The sequence below is a fragment of the Calidris pugnax genome, unplaced genomic scaffold (assembly GCF_001431845.1).
Source record: "Calidris pugnax isolate Ruff unplaced genomic scaffold, ASM143184v1 scaffold203, whole genome shotgun sequence".
Lineage (NCBI taxonomy): Eukaryota > Metazoa > Chordata > Aves > Charadriiformes > Scolopacidae > Calidris > Calidris pugnax.
Window position 1 is genome coordinate 698,429 of NW_015090928.1, and position 21,410 is coordinate 719,838.

General features: G+C 45.4%; 1 protein-coding gene across 2 annotated transcripts in view; it reads right to left on the bottom strand.

Moving 5' to 3' along the window:
- Positions 1-435: 435 nt before the first annotated feature.
- SUSD3 (sushi domain containing 3) overlaps positions 436-21,410 on the bottom strand; it is a 32,901-nt gene continuing 11,926 nt past the window's right edge. The window contains exons 2-5 of one of the 2 annotated variants that reach the window (XM_014951534.1): positions 17,150-17,338; positions 15,516-15,663; positions 11,688-11,855; positions 436-1,118 (exon numbers count right to left, since the gene is read on the bottom strand). In XM_014951534.1, coding sequence (XP_014807020.1) covers positions 905-1,118; positions 11,688-11,855; positions 15,516-15,663; positions 17,150-17,338 — 719 coding nt within the window. In that variant the 3' untranslated portion in view covers positions 436-904. The remainder of the gene's footprint in view (positions 1,119-11,687; positions 11,856-15,515; positions 15,664-17,149; positions 17,339-21,410) is intronic. The other variant, XM_014951535.1, reaches the window with a different exon arrangement.

Consider the following 21,410-nt stretch of genomic DNA (forward strand, 5'->3'; position numbering starts at 1 on the left):
AGATATACATGGATGTGCATATAATCAGCAGAGTAGGAGTTGTATCAGTTACTTTTCAAAATGGACAAAACAAGGAAAAAAACCACCTTATTTCCTCACACCGTGAACAGATTAATAATAGGAAAGGAAGGCAGGTTTACCAAAAGCTGCATCACCCCTTCACTTGGTGTGCTCTCGCAGGGATGCTGCAGCCATCCCCTGGGCCAGGCTGCTGCAGGACAGCCGCTTGCCTTCCCCATGTGCCAGCCCACTGGGGGTGCTCGCTGGCCACACACCCCCCGGCCCCAGGCCTGCAGGCTCGGGGGGCAGCACGTCCCCCCATCCGCCCTCCCTGCTCCCACGGGCTGCTGGATCCCCAGAGGTGCCTCTGCTGCACCCGGCCTCGCCTGGGCTCGAAATGACAAGCAGAGGAATTAAACCAAAAGGCTTTCCTGATACAAAACTACGGGGGCTTTTAATTAAAAACAAAATTTTATTGTAGTTCTATCGTACTACTGTGTAAAAATATGGGGGATTCCTCATTCTGAAATGCTTACAAAAACACTGGTTAAAAGAAGGTTGCAATCTTACGGATGTGTACTTATCATCAGTGACTCTGTATGAGACAAATATACAAGCTGGCTACCATTTCTCTCTAGATGTACAGAAGAATATTATGTTTTGCCACAGTCATAATACATAGCACACCGTAGAGAATGGCTATGGACTGCCAGCCTCAACATTCATTTTTTAATTTGTATAAGACCTTGAAGTATCTGTGTTAAATATACATCTTGGAATATAGAAAACTTTTGAATTCATATGAATAATTAATTTTCTATGTTGTCTTTAAGGCACGTATTTCTATCCAAATTTCATTTTGGTCCAAAGGAGTAATATTCCAGAGGAGTATTTCAGCCACCAGCTATCCAGGTATCTGACGACTTGGTTTGCTATAATTATCCTTATGTCCATAGACTTCAACAACATGGATTGAGTCCACTGTCTGTACCGCAGTGCCGTGTCCTGGTACGGCTTGTTTCACCCCCACACTGCTGTGTTTGGAGAACTGAGGCAGGTGATCGGTGTCTTTGCAACACCCAGGAGCTCCCATGTCCCGAGTCCACTCCTCCTGGAACCTGTAAGCATGAAGGAAAAAGTTAATTCTGTTTCATTTGCTCTGGTGAGGATACAGAAATTTCCAATCCATTTTATTTGCACATCAGGCATTTTGGAAACAACTTGTGCTGTAACATACGGACTCACTTGTCCTGCCATTAGAACCAGTTGGCAGCAGTGGGGCAAATAACTGTGTCTCTGTAAAAGCTGATGCAGACCTCAAAAAGACTTGTGAGGCTGGTTTTATTTGGGGTTGGGGCAGATGTTATTCATTTGGTTTCCATCAAATGAGTCCCCAGCTTCAGTTTCATGCTACACTATTGGGAGAACCTTACTAAGAATGTGGGGATGTGAGCCTGGCGCAGGAGGGAAGGCTGTGCTGGGTTGGTGAAGCTCTGCTGGGAGCACGGAGCCAGTTGTGCTTGGCGGGGTCTGGGGTGGTGTTTGTCCACGCGGTGCAGTCGCATTGCGGCTTGTGCTGGCCCTTGACTGCCTGACCTGGCTCCCTCCTCGTCCTCCCAGAAGGGGTGACAGGCTGGGGCTCTGTATTCGCCAGCTGTGTGTGTTTGCAGCACTGGGGGTGATGGATCCATCCTGCATCCCACCTTTCCACACCAGGAAAGGAGGGTTTGCCCAGCTGTGGGCTCTGCCAGCGCAGGCTACCCACCCAGACAGCAAATAAGCCAGCAGGGGGTGGGGAGGGCAGAGCAGCAGCAGTGGCAGATGCAGATGGCAGAATTGGTGAAAAGATGCTCAGTAAACGACACACAACTTGTTCTGGAACTTGGGGGGATGGGATCAGCTTGTTGTTGAGCTCTGCTGCAAGGGGCCCGGTGGATGCAGCTGGCTTAAAGCTCTGTCAGCCAGGAGCAGGTAAGACACAGCCCTTTCGGGGTAGTTTGAGCGCGTGGGCTTGTGTAAAACATCAGTGACTCCACGGCAGCTGCTGGCACGCGGGGAGATGCTGAGGTCGCTTGCCCCAGATTCACTGCAGGTGAGTGAGCTCGTGAGGCTCCTCTGGTTGTGGCCAGCGAAGGCAGCAGCCTACAAACCCACAGCCCCAACAACATGTATCTTACCCTTTTGTACATGAAAAGCTAGTCAGGAAACAGAAGCTGCAGTTACCGGTTGCAGAAATGCTCATACGAAATGTGCATACGTACAGGAACCGCAGGGGAATAACAAAAAATAAAGCCAAATAGCTGAGGGCTTGCTGTTCTGGTACAGAGTAGGTATACCACAAATACATCTTTCCTGCAAAGGAGAATAAAATCTTGCTCTTCACTGGAAAGCTGCATTACAAAACTATTTGGGGCATGAGCTACAGTCAGATAATGTAAAGGCATCTCAAACCACCTCTGCACGTGATGCCAGAAGGCACTCTTGCCAATGTAGTCAGAGTATACTCATCAAGGAGGTGCTCAGATGGGCAGGATTTACCCACCTGCAATTTTGACAAAACCAAACTCATGTATCTTCCAAAAAAGAGGCTGGTAACTTCACCCACTTTCTATTCACCTGTGCTGTTTTAACTGTGCTTTTTAATCTTGGTGCATCAACAAGCCCTCAAGTATCTTTGTGTTGGACACCAGAACACGTATCTGAGTACCCCTGTGGCTTGCCATCAGGGAACAGAAGCTACATGGAGGAATGCTGCAGACCTTACTGCTGAAACAAAATCTTCTGAGATACTTGGTACTTGCTACTGATACTTGTTTTTTTTTATATATATATAGCAGGAGGAACTCAGTTCTGTCTTCTTGAGGCAGTAGTCAATAGTTACAAAATAAAAATCAAATCCAAAGAGGGAGAAGAACTGGAGTAAAGTTTTGCATGGGGCAGCTACAACCTTTGCAAACAGCCCTGCCAGGATTATAGTTTAAATCTCAGTATTCTGGTTATTGTGCAATATAGTTTACCTGGGCAGAATTCATCCCATTCTAATGTTTTCTTCTATAAAGCTCTACATTGTGAAACTCTGCAATTATCCACCGTCCACCACCAACTCAGAAATCCAGACTGGCTAAAACTGTACTTGGAGGACAACTATCCTGGCTAAGCAACTTCTTCCTCCCATTCTGGGAATTATTAAGCTTTCATTGACTGAAATAAGTCCAGGATGAAGTGGCAGTACGCACCCTCCATTCCCTGCAGTACATCCAGCCCTGTGGATGTCAGAGGAACAGGCAGTTCTACCTCAGTGGAGGCTGAGAAGAGCTATTAAGAGGGTTGCAGTGTTGACGAGGGACAGATAAATGTGCCTCAGTGAGAGGCGGCCTTCAGTTTGCACTTTCATCCTCAGGAGCTCTGTACTATATCCTGAGTAAGTGGGACTTTTCTTCAAGCGCTTCAACTTTGCTTAATTCCAGTTTCCAGCTGGGCTACTTCAAAACATCACGGTAAGAGGATCAGAAGACCTCCTTGTGTACTCTTATCTGGAAATGCAAACCCACCCAAGGATACCAGATGCTGCACAGCCTCGCTGGATGCACAGTCCATGTGACAAGGACAGACTTTATTTGACAGATAAAGTCAGAGCTCCCATCTGGGGAGAAGAACAGCCACCGCAGCATTTGTCTACGGGTTTTAGAGGATTCACAAGAATTTTGCTTTGTGTGACTTGAGAGCTGTTCCTAGCTGGAGGGGAATGGCTGTTAAGGGGACATGTGAGGAGTGTGAGAACTCCGAGCAGCGGGGCCGCCGCAGTGCTGCCTGCTGCTGGCACCGGCTCTGAGGAGGTTTTTATACTGCAGGACGGGAGGGGATTTTTTTGTTGTTGTACGTCTGGTAACTTTGTACAAGACCCTGGGGTAATCATGGAAGCATTACGAAAACAATAATAGCAGCTTTATTGAAAGCACATGTTGCTGTGCACACCCCCTCCACGCTCGTTGTGATGACAATTAAGATTGAAATTCAGAAATCGGTATAATTTAGCAGCCAGCTACATTACCCTTAGTGAGAGGGCCCCAAGGTGAAACCACAGCTCACTTCCCCTGCCTCATCTTTCTGTGAAATACACGTGTCAAAAGGCACTGGAAGATTTTAGTCTCTGAAAGGTGGTGGTGAGGAACAAGGAGCACAGAAATAACGAACCAGAGGGTCCAAACCCCTCCCTGAATAGAGAAGCTCATGCTGGGACAACTCCCAGGGTGGGACAATCTATGTAAAAGCTTGAAAAGGAAACGTGCTCCTCTCCGGTGCTGGGTCTCCTCGCCTCTGGCCCCAAGAGCCACACAATCAACCGTCGCCCTTGTAGGGAGCTGTGCTAATTACATACAATTGTACCAAACGGTCATCTGCTCTTGGCAGCCATTCCGCTTTAGGTGGGGGTGCGTTCAACACCGTGGTGGTGACAGGTCCCACATCTCTCCTGCCACACTGGAGCGGCTCGTGGGTGGCTCCCCATGCCCTGGGCCCTGTCCCTGCGCCGGGGACACGGTCACAGACACTGCAAACCCCCGCGCAGCCTCGGGAGGCAACAAACGAGACCTGTTTCGGGCAGCGAGGCCAATCATTAAAGAAAGCACATGGATCTTTTGGGGGGAGTGAAGGGCCTAGCTCTCTGGGTGACCTGCACAAGCACCCAGATAGATCGGTTTCCCCAGGACGTTTAACAGTCTTGCACCAAGTCACTGTCATAGAAGATGTTTTGCCCCCTTAATTCTCTCACTGAGGCATCTCCTGACAGCCATTCTAGGTGCCCTGCTGGGTTTTTCTTGATCTACTTAGGCTTTTCACTGACCTTTGTAGCAGCCTGTCTCTCGACACGAGTACTTGTTCAGGTGTTGACCCTTTTCACTGTGGTAAATCTACACCACACTATCCTGCTAGTAGAAGGGCATCATGTTGTTCAGCGTTTTAATCTCTTCTACTCAGGACTTCAGAAGGGAAAAGCAGCTGGGACAGTGCCCTCGAGGGTGCAGAGGGCAAGGTGGGAACGTGGCCAAGTGTCCCACCCCACCTCGTCCACACTTCTAGAAGTTCCTTTGGCTTACAGCCACGCTCCTCAGCAAGCCTGGGCAGACATGAAGGTTTTTTAGAGCCACATGAGTTTCTGATTTGCGCCTTCCTCACAACCCCTTACACAAGGTAGTGGAAAACTTCAACCATTCAAGCCACTAAATCAAAAGGGAAAAGAAAACACATTTTGTTTTACTCTGGAGGCCAAAGGTATGAGCTAATTTTACCAACCTTGCAGATGAGTTCTTGGACTGACTGAGAACGCCAAGTTACCTCTCCTAAGAGCATGCTGGCTTTGGGTTTTTTTGCAAAACCTTTTCACTTGGATATCTTTGCTGCTGGATTGTCCTTATTTGCTTTTTTCCAGGTACACTGGTAAAGCATCTTGTAGTCAGAAAGTGCTCTGGTAAAAAAATTTTAGGTACTAAAAATATCTTCTGTGGGAGAATATACTAGCCTGTTTCTCTCCAGAAGAGATTTTTTCTTCTTGATAATATGCTCCAGCTGCAGTGGATATCTGAAAGGAGGACTTAAACCTACTGAGACATGGGCTTTTCCATTTGACTCACTCCTGCAGTAAGATCAGCTACTTCATAGAGAATGTTTTATAACTTGGCCTAGAGCTGTGTAAAATAATTCACCTCAAAACAGACCAAATTTGGAATGCACAAACTTCTTCCAAATCCTTCCACACCAGGGAAAAAAAAAATTGACCAAATTTCTTTGCTGCTCTTTAGATGTATTTTTGAGCCGGACTGGTTTCTTTCTGGTTGTCATCTTAGCCGACAGAGGATAAAAAGGAGTTAGTCTACAGCTAAATTCAGTTCTCCCTGAGTGTGGAAAATACTGGACAATCAATTCTCCTCTGCAAAATAACAGCACATCCCCGACTCAAGGGAGTATCTACTCCAGGACAGGTTACAGGACTGTTGTGCTGAAAAAAGCAAAGAAAACTGAGGCTTTCCTAGGTGTGGCTATTTCTTACCATAATCAGGAAGTTGATGCAAACTGAAACGAACTCTCTCAGCTTTTTCTTACTACTAGCTCTGCATTTCTCCTGGGACAGCTACCTTTCTGTGCGTGCTGATGTGTAAATGTGCTACGGCTCAAACAGCAGGGTGCCCGGTTCTTCAGTGTCTGCGTTTGCAGTTTGCTCTCCCAAAGGTTATGCCATGCTGTGCATATTTTTATGAGTTCTCCTAGAAGCATGGCTGGGACTACTCAGTGGAACAGAGACTGCTATTTCAGTTTGGGAGTCACAAGCAAGTTTCTCTGCCTTACTCCGGGCAGGGGCTCTCAGGACCAAAGTGGCCTCAACCCACCCGTACCAACTGGTCACCCAGGAGCAGCCACAGCAGGTCCATGGCAGAGGGTGAGCCCACCCCCGTGCCCACCTTAGGTGGCCCCACTCTTCTTTTCAACACCAGTTTCTTTAATATCATCTCTTGGTGACATTCACCTGCATCTCTCAAATGTTACCAGTGGCTGGCACAGAGGAAGGATAGCTGCCATTAAGCTTCTCTTTACTGATGTCTTACCTGGTGCCTGTCACAGGGCAGAGGACAGCCTGCCTGCTCAGGCAGCCCACTAAGTCCAAGCTCTCCCACGCGGGCATTTGCTGTGGATGGAAGAGGACTCTTCATCTCGGGTGGTGATTGCCCAAGCAATTATTCCAGAGAAAGATAAATGCAGGGTGAGGTCTTATTTTCCATCAGAAAACAACTAACTCAAAAATAACGTATCCTGCTCAGGAACATATCCACTTCAAAAACCTCTTAAACCCAGCACGGCATTTCAAGTGCTAGTTGCTCTGCGATACCAAAGGTCCCTGGTGCTCAGGGCTCTTCCCAGCAAGACCCCCGGTGCCAGTCTAACCCTAAGCTGGTGGGGTGCTCCCTGCCACTTTGAGGAAGGTCTCCCGCTTTGGATGAATGATGTCAACAGTCCTAGTTTCGTTCTCATGCAGAACTGGAAAGACACTTAAATCTTAAGATGTTAGAGACCCAAATATGATTTACTGAATTCAGGCTTTTCTCCCGATACAGACTGCAGTCAGGCTGGGAGAGCTATTCCCAGTATACCCCCATGTTGACAAGCCTAGCAATCCTCCTGGGGTCTGTTTTGGAGGTTCATGCACATTTTTCTCTAACTATGTGGCCCAGAGCTGCAGCTAATCTCCCTCCCATGGATGACAGACCCTTTTCTTCAGCTAATCTGTTTCAAACCTCTGCATCGCGCCGCAACCTGCTATCTCTGCCCTAAACTTCTGAGAAGCAATGCTAGGGAAAAACCCATCCCTCCCAGTGGCCCCATGCCTTGTAACTTGGCTTTCCCTGTTCAACACTAGTTACCTCTTCAAATGTTATAAAAGGGGAAATATGCTGTCAATGCTTGCAGCTCCTGCATATAAGACTTTCTACTAAAAATAGGGACTTTTATCCTCATTATGATTCCTTACATCCAAATGAAAGAGGTGGCATCAACACTGACTGCACTCTGTAGTTAATGATCCCATGTATTTGTAGGCATATTTCTCAGCATTTTAAAGCAATTTGTTCAAACAGCCAACAAGCCAGAATGGGGCTCATTATAATTAGAGTAGTTGCCGTTAAAATTCAGCATTTACCTGGAAAACTGTATATTCATCACATTTCTTCCATGCTTCAAACGTGAGGGGAAAAAGGTCTCATTTTGTGGCAGACAGGTCCAGAACAGCACACTGGAGCTGCTACTGTCCAACAGCTGGGCTTCTACATTATTTATAACTTCTATACATCAGCATCCTGCATCCACATTATGTCACCTCATTACAGTCAAAATTATCTCATCAGCAAACTAAGGCACCACTATACCAGATGATAGATTTTAATCCTAAATTACTCTGTAAACCATGACAAATATCTTACCTGTCTGAAATAACTGGCTTTTTATTTTATACTGGCTTACCTGAAAGAATTGGCTTTTTATTTTATTTGGTTTTATGATATTTTTGATCTTTAAAGCGGTGAATCAAAATGTTAATCTCTAAGTCTATTTCAATAGAGTCTGAAAAGCACCCTGACCTACATCCATTTCTAGTCAAAAATAGGCTGAGAGATACTCAATAGGGTCTTTTTCAAGGGCGGAGGAGTTCTCACTCTTCCAGATACTTCATAGGTTACATGAAGAAGCAGCAGAACACTTTTCTTTAAGAAAAGGAAATGCTATCACAAAAACGGCGTATAGTGCCAAGCCTCCACCCACGCCTTTCTCAGACAAGGGCACTGCTCAGCTCTCAGCCTTCCCCGTCCCGGTGGGCTGTGGAGCCGCTTCCCATGGCTGCAGCGCAGAGCAAGGCGTGCGCAGCCCTGGAAAAGCAGGGAGATAACGAGCAGCCTCCTCTGCTGCCTCGGACAGGTTCTTATTAGCAAAACACAGTAGGATTTCTGATCTGCTCACAGGTCTAGCGATGCATTGCACACATTCCTCCAAATGCCTGAAACATTAACACAATGACAGGGCAGGACAGGATAGAATATTTCAGATGGAAGGGACCTGAATGATCACCTAATCCAACTGCCTGACCACTTCAGGGCTGACTAAAAATTAAAGCATATTATTAAGGGCACTGTCCAAATGTCTGTTAAACATTGAAGGGCCTGGGGCATCGACCAGCTCTCCAGGAAGCCTCTTCCAGGCTTTGACCACCCTCTTGGTAAAGAAATGCTTCCTAATGTCCGGTCTAAACCTTCCTTGAGGAGCCTTGGTTAAATTATCTTTGACTTCATGACCATGACACACGCCTCGGTTCACATGTGCACAGTAATACACAGGAGCTTTCTTTTGGGCTTGCTTGTCCCCAGTTTTGCTACTTTTTTCCAACCATGCCACATGCCTTTATTTATGTCCTCAGACAATCAACACTATAACAGCTTCACCACTACAGCAACAAACCATAGCTGGAGCCTCAGCACAAGAAGGACATGGAGCTGTTGGAGCAGGGCCAGAGGAGGCCACGGAGATGCTGGGAGGGCTGGAGCCCCTCTGCTGGGAGGGGGGGCTGAGAGAGTTGGGGGGTTCAGCCTGGAGAAGAGAAGGCTCCAGAGCCCCTTCCAGTCCCTCAGGGGGCTCCAGGAGAGATGGGGAGGGACTCTGGATCAGGGAAGGGAGCCACAGGACAAGGGGGAACAGTTTTAAACTGAAAGAAGGGAGATTGAGATGGGATCTCATGGAGAACTTGTTTGGTGTGAGGGTGGTGAGAGCCTGGCCCAGGTTGGCCAGAGGAGCTGTGGCTGCCCCATCCCTGGAGGGGTTCAAGGCCAGGTTGGAGGGGGCTTGGAGCAACCTGGTCTGGTGGGAGGTGTCCCTGCCCAGGGCAGGGGGTGGCACTGTACGATCTTTAAGGTCCCTTCTAACTCTAACCATTCTATGATTTTCTCCAAGCATAGGCTGCCACGATGTCCATTTTAAAGGAAGAAAGGTACTGCAGAAATAACCCAGGTAGTGAACATGTCCTTTCACAATGGTCTTCCCAGTATAAGCCAGCTTCATGTTTGCACCTCCCCAGGGACTTGCCTACACTGTCCTGCTGTTCCCAGTAAGCTGGATGTGCAGAGGATGATGAAACTAAGTCTTATTTGTTATGCACAAAAAATAACTCTTGCAATTGAAACACAAAGCTTACAGATCATTTGTTGTCTTCAAGAGCTGATGTGAAGTAAGTTAGCAGAATTCCCACATCTCATCCTGCGCTTATATCCATTTAACAGAATTAACCAGTAGAAATTAGCATCTCTTACTAATCTTGATTAAATAGATCTTATTTGAGTGAAGAAAGGGAACAAGGTACAAATTGATAAAGGGTCACACCTGTTCCCAGAGCAATTCCAAGACAGTTTTATTCAGTCTGTCACAGTTCCAATGCCATTTCCATCTCTGATTAGAAGTGGCACCCATTCTCCACATGAGAAACAGCTAGATTTTTGGCTCTGGGGTGCACAGACCTGCTCTCCTACCTGATTTTTGCTCTGACTAGTGATAAACCAGGATCACATCACTTCTGCATGCTGGAAATAAAGTAGACCTTGATTAACAGCAGATCTCATATGTCAGGAGCTGGGTATGTGCACCAGTATTTAACACAGCATGTGTATTGTTCTACAGGGGAAAAAAAGAGCTCACAGGCTTTCCTTCTCCTGCCCTCTGCAATTCCCACTGAAGTTTATACATTCTCCCATTTTCTAAAGAAATAATAAACTTGTTGATTTCTGGTCCCAGAGAAGCTGTTTATCCAGAAGAACTGTATATTCCCTGCTACTTTCAGTTAAAAAGTGTACAGAATTTGGTAAACATAATGCAGCAGCTTTTGCTCCATGGAGTGGTGCAGATAAAAACCCAGGAGCTTGAGGCTCCAGCAAAGCACTAACCCCTGTTTACAGCCCTTTGTAAGTTTATCCACATTATTTTAAAAGCAGATAACACTTACGCAAAACATTAACATTGTAGCAGACTGAAGTTGCCCAAAATTAAGAATGCTTTCTGAGTCTTCTAAAAACTGTTTAGGTTATAATCAGCATTTAATTAGCTGTATACATCTTTCTGAAATCACCCAAAGCTAGGAACTGATTAAGCAGCCATCACACTTCTGTGCAAGTGCTCCATTTGAATATAATTTCCAGCTGCACTGTGACATGAAAGTAGGTTTATAATCTGCATAAAATGGTTTTCTACAGGTAACCAGTACAAATCACAGATACTGCTGTACATAAAAGCTGTACAAGTGAGCAGTGAATTAAAAGCAAACAAGGATTGTGCTATGTATTATCATACATGACAACGAAACAGAACCCAAAGGATGTAAAAGACACAATGACGTGTGTTTATATGAATGGTAACAGCAAAACAGTGATTAGAATTTAACACATATTCATTTTTCTGTTTTTCTTGTGTTGGCAACAACACAGTCAGCGTAACGCATCTGGACACTTTCAGATGTGACTTGGAACTGACACAAGAAGTACTGATGCCCCCATCCACGCATCCACAGTACGTGATGCCCTTTATTTCAGAGTGGACATTTCTTTGGATGGCCGCAGGGCCAGGGCTCCCCTGCTGCGGGCAGGTGGGGATCCCCTTGTATTGGCCCTGCGCACCCCGGTAACGAAGCTGCTCAAGACAGCTTGGGCGGTCACCGAGGGATAAAGGGTAATACGCGATGCTCACCTTGAGCCGGACCCAGCCCCAGGTGTCCCCATCTGCCTCCTCTCCTAAGGCTCTTAGGCAGGCTGGCACCTTGATACCACCACCCAGCACAGGGCAGCGACTTCCTTGCTGCAGTTTAGCATCAGTTTAACAAAGCCAATTAAAAACCTCTCTCAGTTAATCTGGTGCAACCTCCCCACAGACCAGGCTTAACCAAGCTCTACTGAGGACAGATGAAAAGGTGTAAGGGGGGAGGTCACACTCAGCTTCTCTGCTGTCTCACCTTTTGGCAACATTAATTCCCCACAGGATGGGCAAGTTCAAGGACAAGCCCTGACAATCCAGTGGATCACGTCCTCTGCAGGGGCATCCCTTTGAAAGGCATTTTCTTTCTAAAATTTGTTCAAGAAACTCATTCAATACCCACTGTATTTTAATAGCCTTACCTGTAGAAGCCTTGGTTATCATAAGCCATGTTAGTCACATCATCAAATACGGATTTATTCCTGAGTTTCTTATTGTTGTTGTTATTGTTTCTTCCCTTAAAACCAAAGTAAGCAGCTTGCATGTGCTCTAGTTCTTCAGTTCTGAGCTGGTACCACAGCTGCATGTCTCTGTGGATAAAGCAAGGGGTAAAATCCAGTGTGATAAATGGCTGTATATCCGAGCTTTTATCTGCCCACAGCCCTGACTCATTAGAGTTTAAATCTAAATCCTGGTTTACTGAAGACAGCACATAAACACATGCTGGACTTCAAGTCTAAGCCAAATTTCCAGAGACTTAAATATCTGCCTAAGTATCTTAAAGTGGGGAGTTCCTTAATAGCATAAATATTATTTTTTAAAGTAGTGTTATTTTAAGTATTATCCAGCGCTCCTCAAAAAACAAGCAAACAAACAAACAAAAAAGAGCAATTTCCTTATAAGCACCTGTGGACATGTGTTCAAAGGAACAAAAATCCAATAATTATGTCAGTTTGATTCAGTGGATTTTGAGACTACAGGTAATAGGAAAAGTCATGTGAGGTGTGATGTTTTGGTGATGTTTTGTCAATGTTCTCATGGGCCTTCACCAGTGACATCACGTCAGGGCAGATCCTGTTGTACATTAAATGACTACAGACTATCCCCATTTTATGGAATAAATTATTTCAGAAGAAAAAAGTATTTTCTGTGAATTTTTGCAGCGGTGCCATTCCTAAGGGTTCAAAAATCACCAGGCAGCTTGAAAAGATGAATTGACTTCAAAATGGAGGAGACAGGTAATGTTGCCTTTGTTAAGAGCAGGGCTTGTTCAGTTGTCTTCAGGATTTCCTTTTGGAAACACTCAAGGTGCTTTTCATGCTGCTCTCTACAACTCTGGGGCAAAAAAAAATCACAGTTTCTTTTCTTGTTTTTAAAAGAAGTCTAAGATTCACATAATCACAGACATTCACACTAGGTGATGGGACAAGATTAGATTGTGAGGGCTGGCAATGCTGATTTTGGTGTCATGTAGGATGTGATCTTGCTCCTACCAAAGAAAATGGCAGCTACGCTCACGCAGAGAGACAAGGCCTGCGAGGAGACTAAGTTATGTGAGGATTTTCAGCAGCCTTTGTCCTTTTTCTCTCCAAATTCAGGGATAAAACACAAGATGGCACTTCAAAGATCATCAAACAGATATCCTGGAAGACAGGTTCACAGGCAGAGGTGATCTCTTCTAGTAGACCAACTAAAAGAGCCCAAAAAAAAGTAGACAGGCAGACTTCAAAGCACATTGCAAGATGAGGACATCCTCGCTACCCTGAAGGTACAGACTACCTTTTCCTTCAGTGATGGTCTGAGAGACGCTAATTTAAATAATCCCCTACCAAGTATTCTTATTTTGTATTAATTTATCAAGCCTGCAGCTTCTCTTTGGGTTAATGCTTTGTACATCCAGAAGTCGATCCACATTATCCAGCTACATCAACTGAACTCACAAAAGAGATCCTCTCTACCTGCAGACCCCCATGCTCTTGTGGCCTTGGACGCTGCCAGCTGCAGCAGCACTGCCACCCCATCCGGCACCCTGCAGCACAGGCTCTGTGTCCAGCAAGCTGCCTACAGGGATGCCTTACTCCTTCTCGTGTGACGAGCTTCTACAGCAACAGCTGGAGAGCAGCCCTGATGAGAAGGACTTGGGGGTGTTGGTGGATGAGAAGCTCCACAGGACCTGTCAATGTGCACTGGACGCACAGAAAGCCCCTGCACCCTGGGCTGCATCCCCAGCAGCGTGGCCAGCAGGGAGAGGGAGGATTCTGCCCCTTTGCTCCGGTCTGGGGAGACCCCCGCCCAGTGCTGCCTCCAGCTCTGGGGCCACCACCAGCAGAAGGACATGGAGCTGTTGGAGCGGGGCCAGAGGAGGCCCCGGAGATGCTGGGAGGGCTGGAGCCCCTCTGCTGGGAGGGGGGGCTGAGAGAGTTGGGGGGTTCAGCCTGGAGAAGAGAAGGCTCCAGAGAGACCTCGGAGACCCTCAAGGGGCTCCAGGAGAGATGGAGAGGGACTCTGGATCAGGGAAGGGAGCCATAGGAGGAGGGGAAGGGTTTTAAACTGAAAGAGGGGAGATTGAGGTGAGATCTCAGGAAGAACTTCTTTGGTGTGAGGGTGGTGAGAGCCTGGCCCAGGTTGCCCCGAGAAGCTGTGGCTGCCCCATCCCTGGAGGGGTTCAAGGCCAGGTTGGAGGGGGCTTGGAGCAACCTGGTGTGGTGGGAGGTGTCCCTGCCCAGGGCAGGGGGGTTGGAACCGGATGGTCTTTAAGGTCCCTTCTGTCCTAAACCATTCAATCATTCTATGATTCTATGTGGATGGCTTCCCCATCATCTCAGCTTCTTTCTGACAGCGAGGCCAAGCTACACAATGCCCACAGTGCCCCCACGTCCCACCCAGTTGCAGGGCTCAGTTGTGGAAAGGCCGGGCTGGAGCCGCTGCTTCATGAGGCAGTGAAGGGAGGACAGAGAGCAGCAGGGCACTCTGGAGCTCCCAACAAAAGGGAATAATTTCATGTCCTTACAACAGAACCAGGTCAGAGTGTCTGGTATGAACGGCTTTTCTTTCATAAGAGAAAAATATCAAGTCATCATAGTCATGTGAATTTGGACAAAACTCCATTTAAAATAAACGAAAAACAAGGACTTTGATATAAATAGTCATATCAAAAAGAAACATGGCAATACTAAAAATTCCAATCAAAAATTATCTCATGCTATCGGTGAAAACCTAATATTATGAATGACACCAAAGACTTTCTTTTTTGCCTCATAAAATCCTTTCAAGAGAAACAGAAAAATCTGTATTTTGGTTACACTCAGATTTCAAAGTGACAGGATTTCCCCCCTAAGCTGGTTACCACAGAGCTCTAGATAAAACCCAGCTCTGAGCAGACAGACCTTCACTTGTGTGTCCCCCCAGTCTCCCTCTACTCCACTGCTGACCCACCTCAGTCCAAACACTTCTCTGAAACAAGAGGCTTAAAATCAACCAGAAGAGCAGCTTTCTGTCAGCCACCCCACTGAGCTACACACAGTAGTGGGAACAACCAGCAGGAGAAGCCAGAGGGAAATGAAGAAGAGGTCTCCATGGAAAGCCTTCTTCAGCAGGTGACTTCAGGTGGATTTCTCATGAACCAGAGTGGCTCTGCTTTAGCATACAGACAGAAGTGGTCATGCAGTCGCCCTTCACACTGAGTTTTTATAACGGACTAGATTGGTAAATTTTACTTCTTCCCATGCTTGCTTATAATCCTGCTTGCTGACTTGTGCTTCAAGCCAGAAGACAAAATCTTACGTCCTTCCAGCACAGCGCTGTGACAGCTCTAAGTGGGCTTTGCAGACGGTGAGGGCTTTGATGGTTTCAACACGGGTAGATTAATTTTCCCAGCAGTGTTGAAGGAAAGCAAAGATAAAAAAGAGAGACAGAGAAGGGAAAATGCAGCCAATCTTAAATAATTCAAGGACAGAAGACTGGGCCAGCACATAAGACTTGTATGTTCAGCTTCTGCATAATCCTGGGTAAATCCAGATCTGCCCAGACCTGCTGAGGTCATCTGATATTAACAGACATTAGGTGCCTAAATACTTTTGAATTCCAAGTCGTTCTATGCCTAAAGCTTGACCTACAATTTAAGGACTTTGCGTAATTAACATCACTGCGGTTTTGTGAGCATCGAGTCCTCTGAAGCTCTCTGCTATCACAGCAATGGTCTCTATGACGTACAGTCTTACACCAGTTTTAAAAATCTTTTCTTGACATACCTTTGAGTCCTCCTCCTTTCACTTCTCTTCACACACTTGATAAGACAACAAGTTAAAAAAGCCATGGACATCAGCAGAATGACGGCACAGCTCACGATGGAGGCAATCACTGCGACCTTAAATCCAAAAGTCTCGTATTTTGATATGGCTGCAGCAAAGCAAACACAGAGGCATGTTTCTAAGGTCAACCCATGAATTTCTTTCACATTTTCACTAAACCATGCTGAAACCTACCTGTTTCACGCTTCTGCTAATAATAGTTCAGTGAGGACTTTCACATTAGTACGTGTCAAGACACCAGAGTATATTGGCTTCAGCTTTGAGCTATGCAAGCCCTCAAATTGGGCTGTTTAGAAATCTGTTTATAAGCTACTAATGAATTGTTCACCACTGCAATTAAACAAACACAATGCCTTTGGTGCTGCAGTGGCTAAAAAGCACAACTTTGTCGGCACATCAAATGCAGATGAGCTAGCAGGCTCTTCTAAGCAATTGTTAATGAGGACTGGAGCTGCAGAACCAAATACTGACAGGAATAAATGGGCTTAAAGGAGCCCTTTAGAGCAAGGACAGGTCCATATAATTACATCCTATTCAGCAGGCAGCAAACAACAGGTCTTCCTCTGTTTGGGGAAGGATGTAGGATGGGAGAAGGGACAGAATCTGCAGGGCTGAGACTTCTCAGTGATCTGATGTTGGAAGTGAATTATCCAGGTAAAAGGAGGAGTGGGAATGTGTTGCAGGGCAGCTAACGCAGATCTCTGCCAACTAATTTGGAGCACTAAGCATGTCTTGCTTCAAAACTCATCTAGTTCTTCCAACACCACAATGATCAGCATCAGAACTGGTTCACAGGAGCTCCACACAAAGCTTTATTTCCGCAGACTCTGAAGGGAAGGATTTCACTCATTTTTCTTTAATGGAAACTCTCAAATGAGACAGAAGAATAGCTGAGTTTGTGAGAGAGCGATAAGTGTCTAAAAGAGCCACCCACCTACTGATGATTTGAAATTACAGAAGGTCTGAGACACAGACCGAGATTTGCAAAGCTCAGAGGTGCCATGTTTTGTTTGGCCTACTTCTACTCAAATTACTAACCACCTTATAATAAATAAGAAGGAACACAGCATGAAAGGTAGTTAATGTTGTTGCCATTCAAACATGATTCGTCAATATGGTAACTTTCCCATGCAGCTGCCCACAGGCAGAAACCTGAAATTGTTCAAAAAATATCACTCTGGGGTTTTTTGCAGCAAAAAAAATCTTCAGAAAAGAATGCCAGGAGATTAGAGGGTTTGCAAATATGCTTGCACATTAGTTGGTCATTTTTAAAGAAGGGTACAGCTTGTATCTGCAGAGCTGCAGTTACTTGGGGTGCGACACTACAGGAGTCGGTGATATGAGATCAGGCATAAATCCGACCCAGTCTCTCTGTGTCATGATAATGACTGGTGTCAGAACACATATGGAGTGCAATTACAGTCAGTGGGGGCAACTTCAAAGGAAATTGAATTTGTCTTTTTCCTTGCACAGATGTCTAGAATTAATCCAAACGTTGCAGGATATAGGCAGGGCAAAACACACACCATGCAGCCCAAAGGGAGGGACGGGGAATGGTTTGGAAGGAGCCTTACGCTTGCAGGAGGGCACTCCGTCTGTCCACTGGGTACCGTTCCCTTTCCAAACGCAGGTGATGACGCCCGGTCCCTCCAGCTGGTGCTCAGCGGAGCACTGGAACGTGATCACTGTCCCCACGGCCGTGCCGTTGCCATGAAGGATCTGCAGAGTGCCGAGCTGGGGAGGGAGGACGCGGCTGCACTGCCCTGCAGAACAAAACCAAAGCAAGACAATGCGGCGCCAGAGCCAAAAGAGAGGGTCCTCTTTAGTTTTACTGCCACCAGTAAAAAAATCAGTCCAAGCTAATGGTGCAAACAAATAACAGATCTCGGGGTGGGCCACGCTGAGTGCTCTGCCAAGTGCCAGCCCAAGGCCAAACCCCCTTCCGTGCCATTCAGCAGCTCCACTGCCCTCACCCCTGGCACAAAGCAGGGTTTTACTCATGTTGCAACATTATCTACTTAGATTGGTACATAATGAACATCTACTTTTAAGAAAGGGGTCATTCTGTGAGTGGTGTGGTCTCCTACAGACCCCTGTCCTCTTGGACTCTGTGTGTTTAATCAAGTACTCAGGCTGGCACCTTCCAGGCAGGGAGTATCCATAACACATCTGCCCCCATGCAAAATTTCCAAGATCTAATGGATCGATCACATATTGCAGAATTTCAGTCTGCTTGGTAGCATCTTTCCGTGGCCCTACTGGAACGCCCTGTCTTTCATGGGCGCCGCATCTCTGTTGGTTGTGGCTGAAACAAGCCACTGGGTTCAAAAGCCACTCTACAGGGAGGGGACAGAGAGAGACATACACATACAGCACAGCCACCACACTCAGCTGATCTCCATCTTCCAGTGACAAGCTCTGATTTATAGAGTATCATTCATATTTAGTACATTTTTTTGCTCACTTGGTTTTTCTCTTTCTCTCTCTTTGTCATTCATCCAGCTTTCTTTGAGTCATGGAGCTGTTCTCCTTGTGGTCACCTAACGTCAGCTACCAAATTTATACATTGGGATTTATTGTTAAAACATTCCTTGTTTCACACTCATTTTAAACACAAATTTTAATGATTGGGCATTAAGACAACGTAGAATATCCAGATACACTTCCAAGATAACAACAATAACACTGACAGAATCTGGAAACTGGTTTGCAGAATTTTTTTTTTCTTTGGACATTTACTAAATACCAGCGCTGCTTCTGCATCAGGGGCTGAGCTCCCTATCTTTTGCTGGGTTTCCAAGTGACTTCGGCAGACACAGAGGCAACTTTGTGGCAGCTGCAAGACCGGAGTTGCAAGCATGAGGATGACACACAAAAAAATCAAAAGGGGGAAAATACGCTTCCCACACTAACAAACAAAAAGAAGTGTAGAGTTTTAATAGCTTCCTTAACATCTTGACAGAATCACATGTTGATAGCAAATCTATTTTATTTTTTAATACTAAAAGTTCCCCCTGGTCATTAATTAATGTTCAGCTTCTGCAATGGAACTGCAGCAGACAGGCTTACTACCTACCTTCAATTTACGCTTTTAAAACCCCCAATCCTCTGGAACAGAAACTCAAAAAAATCTCAACAAAGACCAAACAAAAGCCACAGTGACAATTACTGGTATAATCCACTGAGTAAATACGTACTGAGAACTAGCTTTGAAAAACATGCCTTTTTTAATTCCATGCAGATTATTTCTGTTTGTTTTGCCTCTTCTTTCAGTCTCTTCCCATGGCAGCAATCTGCCTCAATGAGAGCAAATATTTTCTTGAGGGTCTTTTCCCTCCATCTCTTGCCCTTCCGTGCAATATCCCATTACTGGAAGACGTGGGATGTGTGCACTGGACAACCTTCCTCCTCACTTCAGGCAAGTATTACGAGTTCGGGATTTTCTTTTTACCTTAATCACTCAGTGACTTACTGTTAAAACCATTGTCCTAAGCTGCAAAATATCTACTTTTTGCATTTTACGCTTTCACGGGTATTTTTAGATACTGGAATAGATACTTAGAGTTCACATCAGTGACAATTCCAGTTGCACAAGATGCAGAAACTAATTCAGAGGCAAATTTGATTCAAAGTACATCTGGCTCAGCCACCACAGCAGCCCTCCTCAGATGTTCCCAGCAGACTTGCCAGTTTACCTGGACTTGTTACTCAGCCTTTGCTCTCCAAAGAACAGATCATTTGGAACTGGATCCCTTTTTCAGGACATATTCCATTTAATCCAGCATCAACCATCCTGACTAGCACGTGCAGCTGTAGCTGGTTCAGCTGCTCCTGACTCTTCCCTGCACCATCCTTGCCCATGACGGTCTATGCTGAGGGATTAAAACCTCTGGATCTCAGTGACGTTGCCAGCACTATTCCTCAGCCAAAGATTTTACAATTTTTTCTTCTCTTGAGCTCTACGAAGATTTCTAACAGCCCGTGACTCATGGATATTGGATTTTTCCTCGCTTTGGGCAGGGCTGCACCGTGTCACCCCCAGGGGATCATTCCTGTATGAATGAGAGCGGGGCAGGAACCCAGAGGCTCATCTCCACCACAGCTCCTGAGAGCTAAACTTGTCAAGGCTTCGCTACCTGGCTTTACACAGATGCGGAGCTGAAAGTTCACCACCCGCATTTCATGTACCTGCATTTGGCTGGAGTAGAAATACCATTTCTTCTTCCAAGAGCTTCTCAACACAATTTCTTCCCACCGAAGTCAAAACATTAAATGCTGTCACTACTTTTTGCTCTTTACCAATGCTTTTCTGAAATGCATAGATGGATTTTTGCTGGTATGACTTTGTGAATTTTATCCAAGTTTGGATTTAATATTTCTGGATAAAATCTACCCTAGTTTTCATCAGCATTTGTCTTCTAATAACTCATTTGTAAAATCTGTCCTCTCTAGCATCCTTTTCTATTATATATTTGCTATATATAACGTTTCTGGCGTCACTTGCTGCATTCACTGATCTGCTGGGTTAATTTTACTCTTCCATCTCCAGATCTTACCATCTTCAGGTAAGATTCCGTCCTTGTATTTATATAAGCTGATGTTCCATATAGATTTATCCTTTGAATACTCTTCAGGCATTTTTATATCTCACTAAATCTATGGCAATCAAGATTTTTTGTTAAATTTTAAGTATTATTTTTTTTTTCAGCCGAGGCTGGTGTCTGAGGCTGCGTTGCCTCCTGAAGTAAAACATAAATACTGCAGAAGCATTTGTTCTGACCAGATTTACATCTTGATTTATATTTATTTTCTAAATATCTAGAAAATAGCATGTTCACGCCTTGGGTTGCAGTACCTGTTAGCACCCAGAAATGTAAAATTGAATAAACCCCCTAATTATTGTTCATGTAGTTTTTGCAATAGCTGCATCTTATACCTCAGAGATCCATGCCTGAAGCCAGCACCTAAAGCCAGGAGGAATGCTGGGGGAATTAACAGCCTATCAGCCACTTCTACGTACTTTATAGTAAACATGAAAATTCATGATGTGTTGTTAAGTTGTGATTAGCTTCATGGCATCGTTCCTAGACTTGATACGTGTCTCCAGTTCCCGTTATCCTCACCGTTGTTCTCCACGCCCAGGCTCATGCTCTGCTTACACTTCCAGATACTGGCTACTACTTCCAAATTCAAGAAGAAATCTCACTTGAGGATGCATCCCTATGAAGCAAAGGCCAGAAATATACATTTTTTATTTATTTTGAAGTCCAAGAGAAGTTGCGAGGACTCTCACTTGTTCGTTTTACTCATCGAAAAAGCTTAACAAACTGCCTGGTCCACTGCGGGTACCATGCCACCACACACATCAGCTCTGGTGAACACAGATGGCCATTAGCCATCCCCTGGGCAGTTCCCCTCAGGGCACAAAGACCTGAACACCTTCAAGTTCCCGCAGCTACTTCTGCAGCTTCTTGGAAAGCAAGAGCTGATTTATACAAATGCATTTCTGAGCTTGGCCTCACACTAAGAGGATACCCAGTGTTCAACAAGTATCTGAATCTGCTGCCACTGTCTGCCAACACAGAAGGAGGGCATTTGCTATAGCAAATACACAGATTATTTCATATGACAAATAAATGTCCCAAAAGTAAAGATACTAAAGTGTAGTGTACCGCATAAATTCTTAATTCACCCAAACCACCGTGTTCAGAAATAGCCACATACATAATTTTCAGGCACTGAAAAACAGACAGTAATGCAAGAATTAAGACAAAATAATCCAAAATATCTCTTCTCATGCACAGCCAGGATTATCTGTATTGCAAAATCGATTTG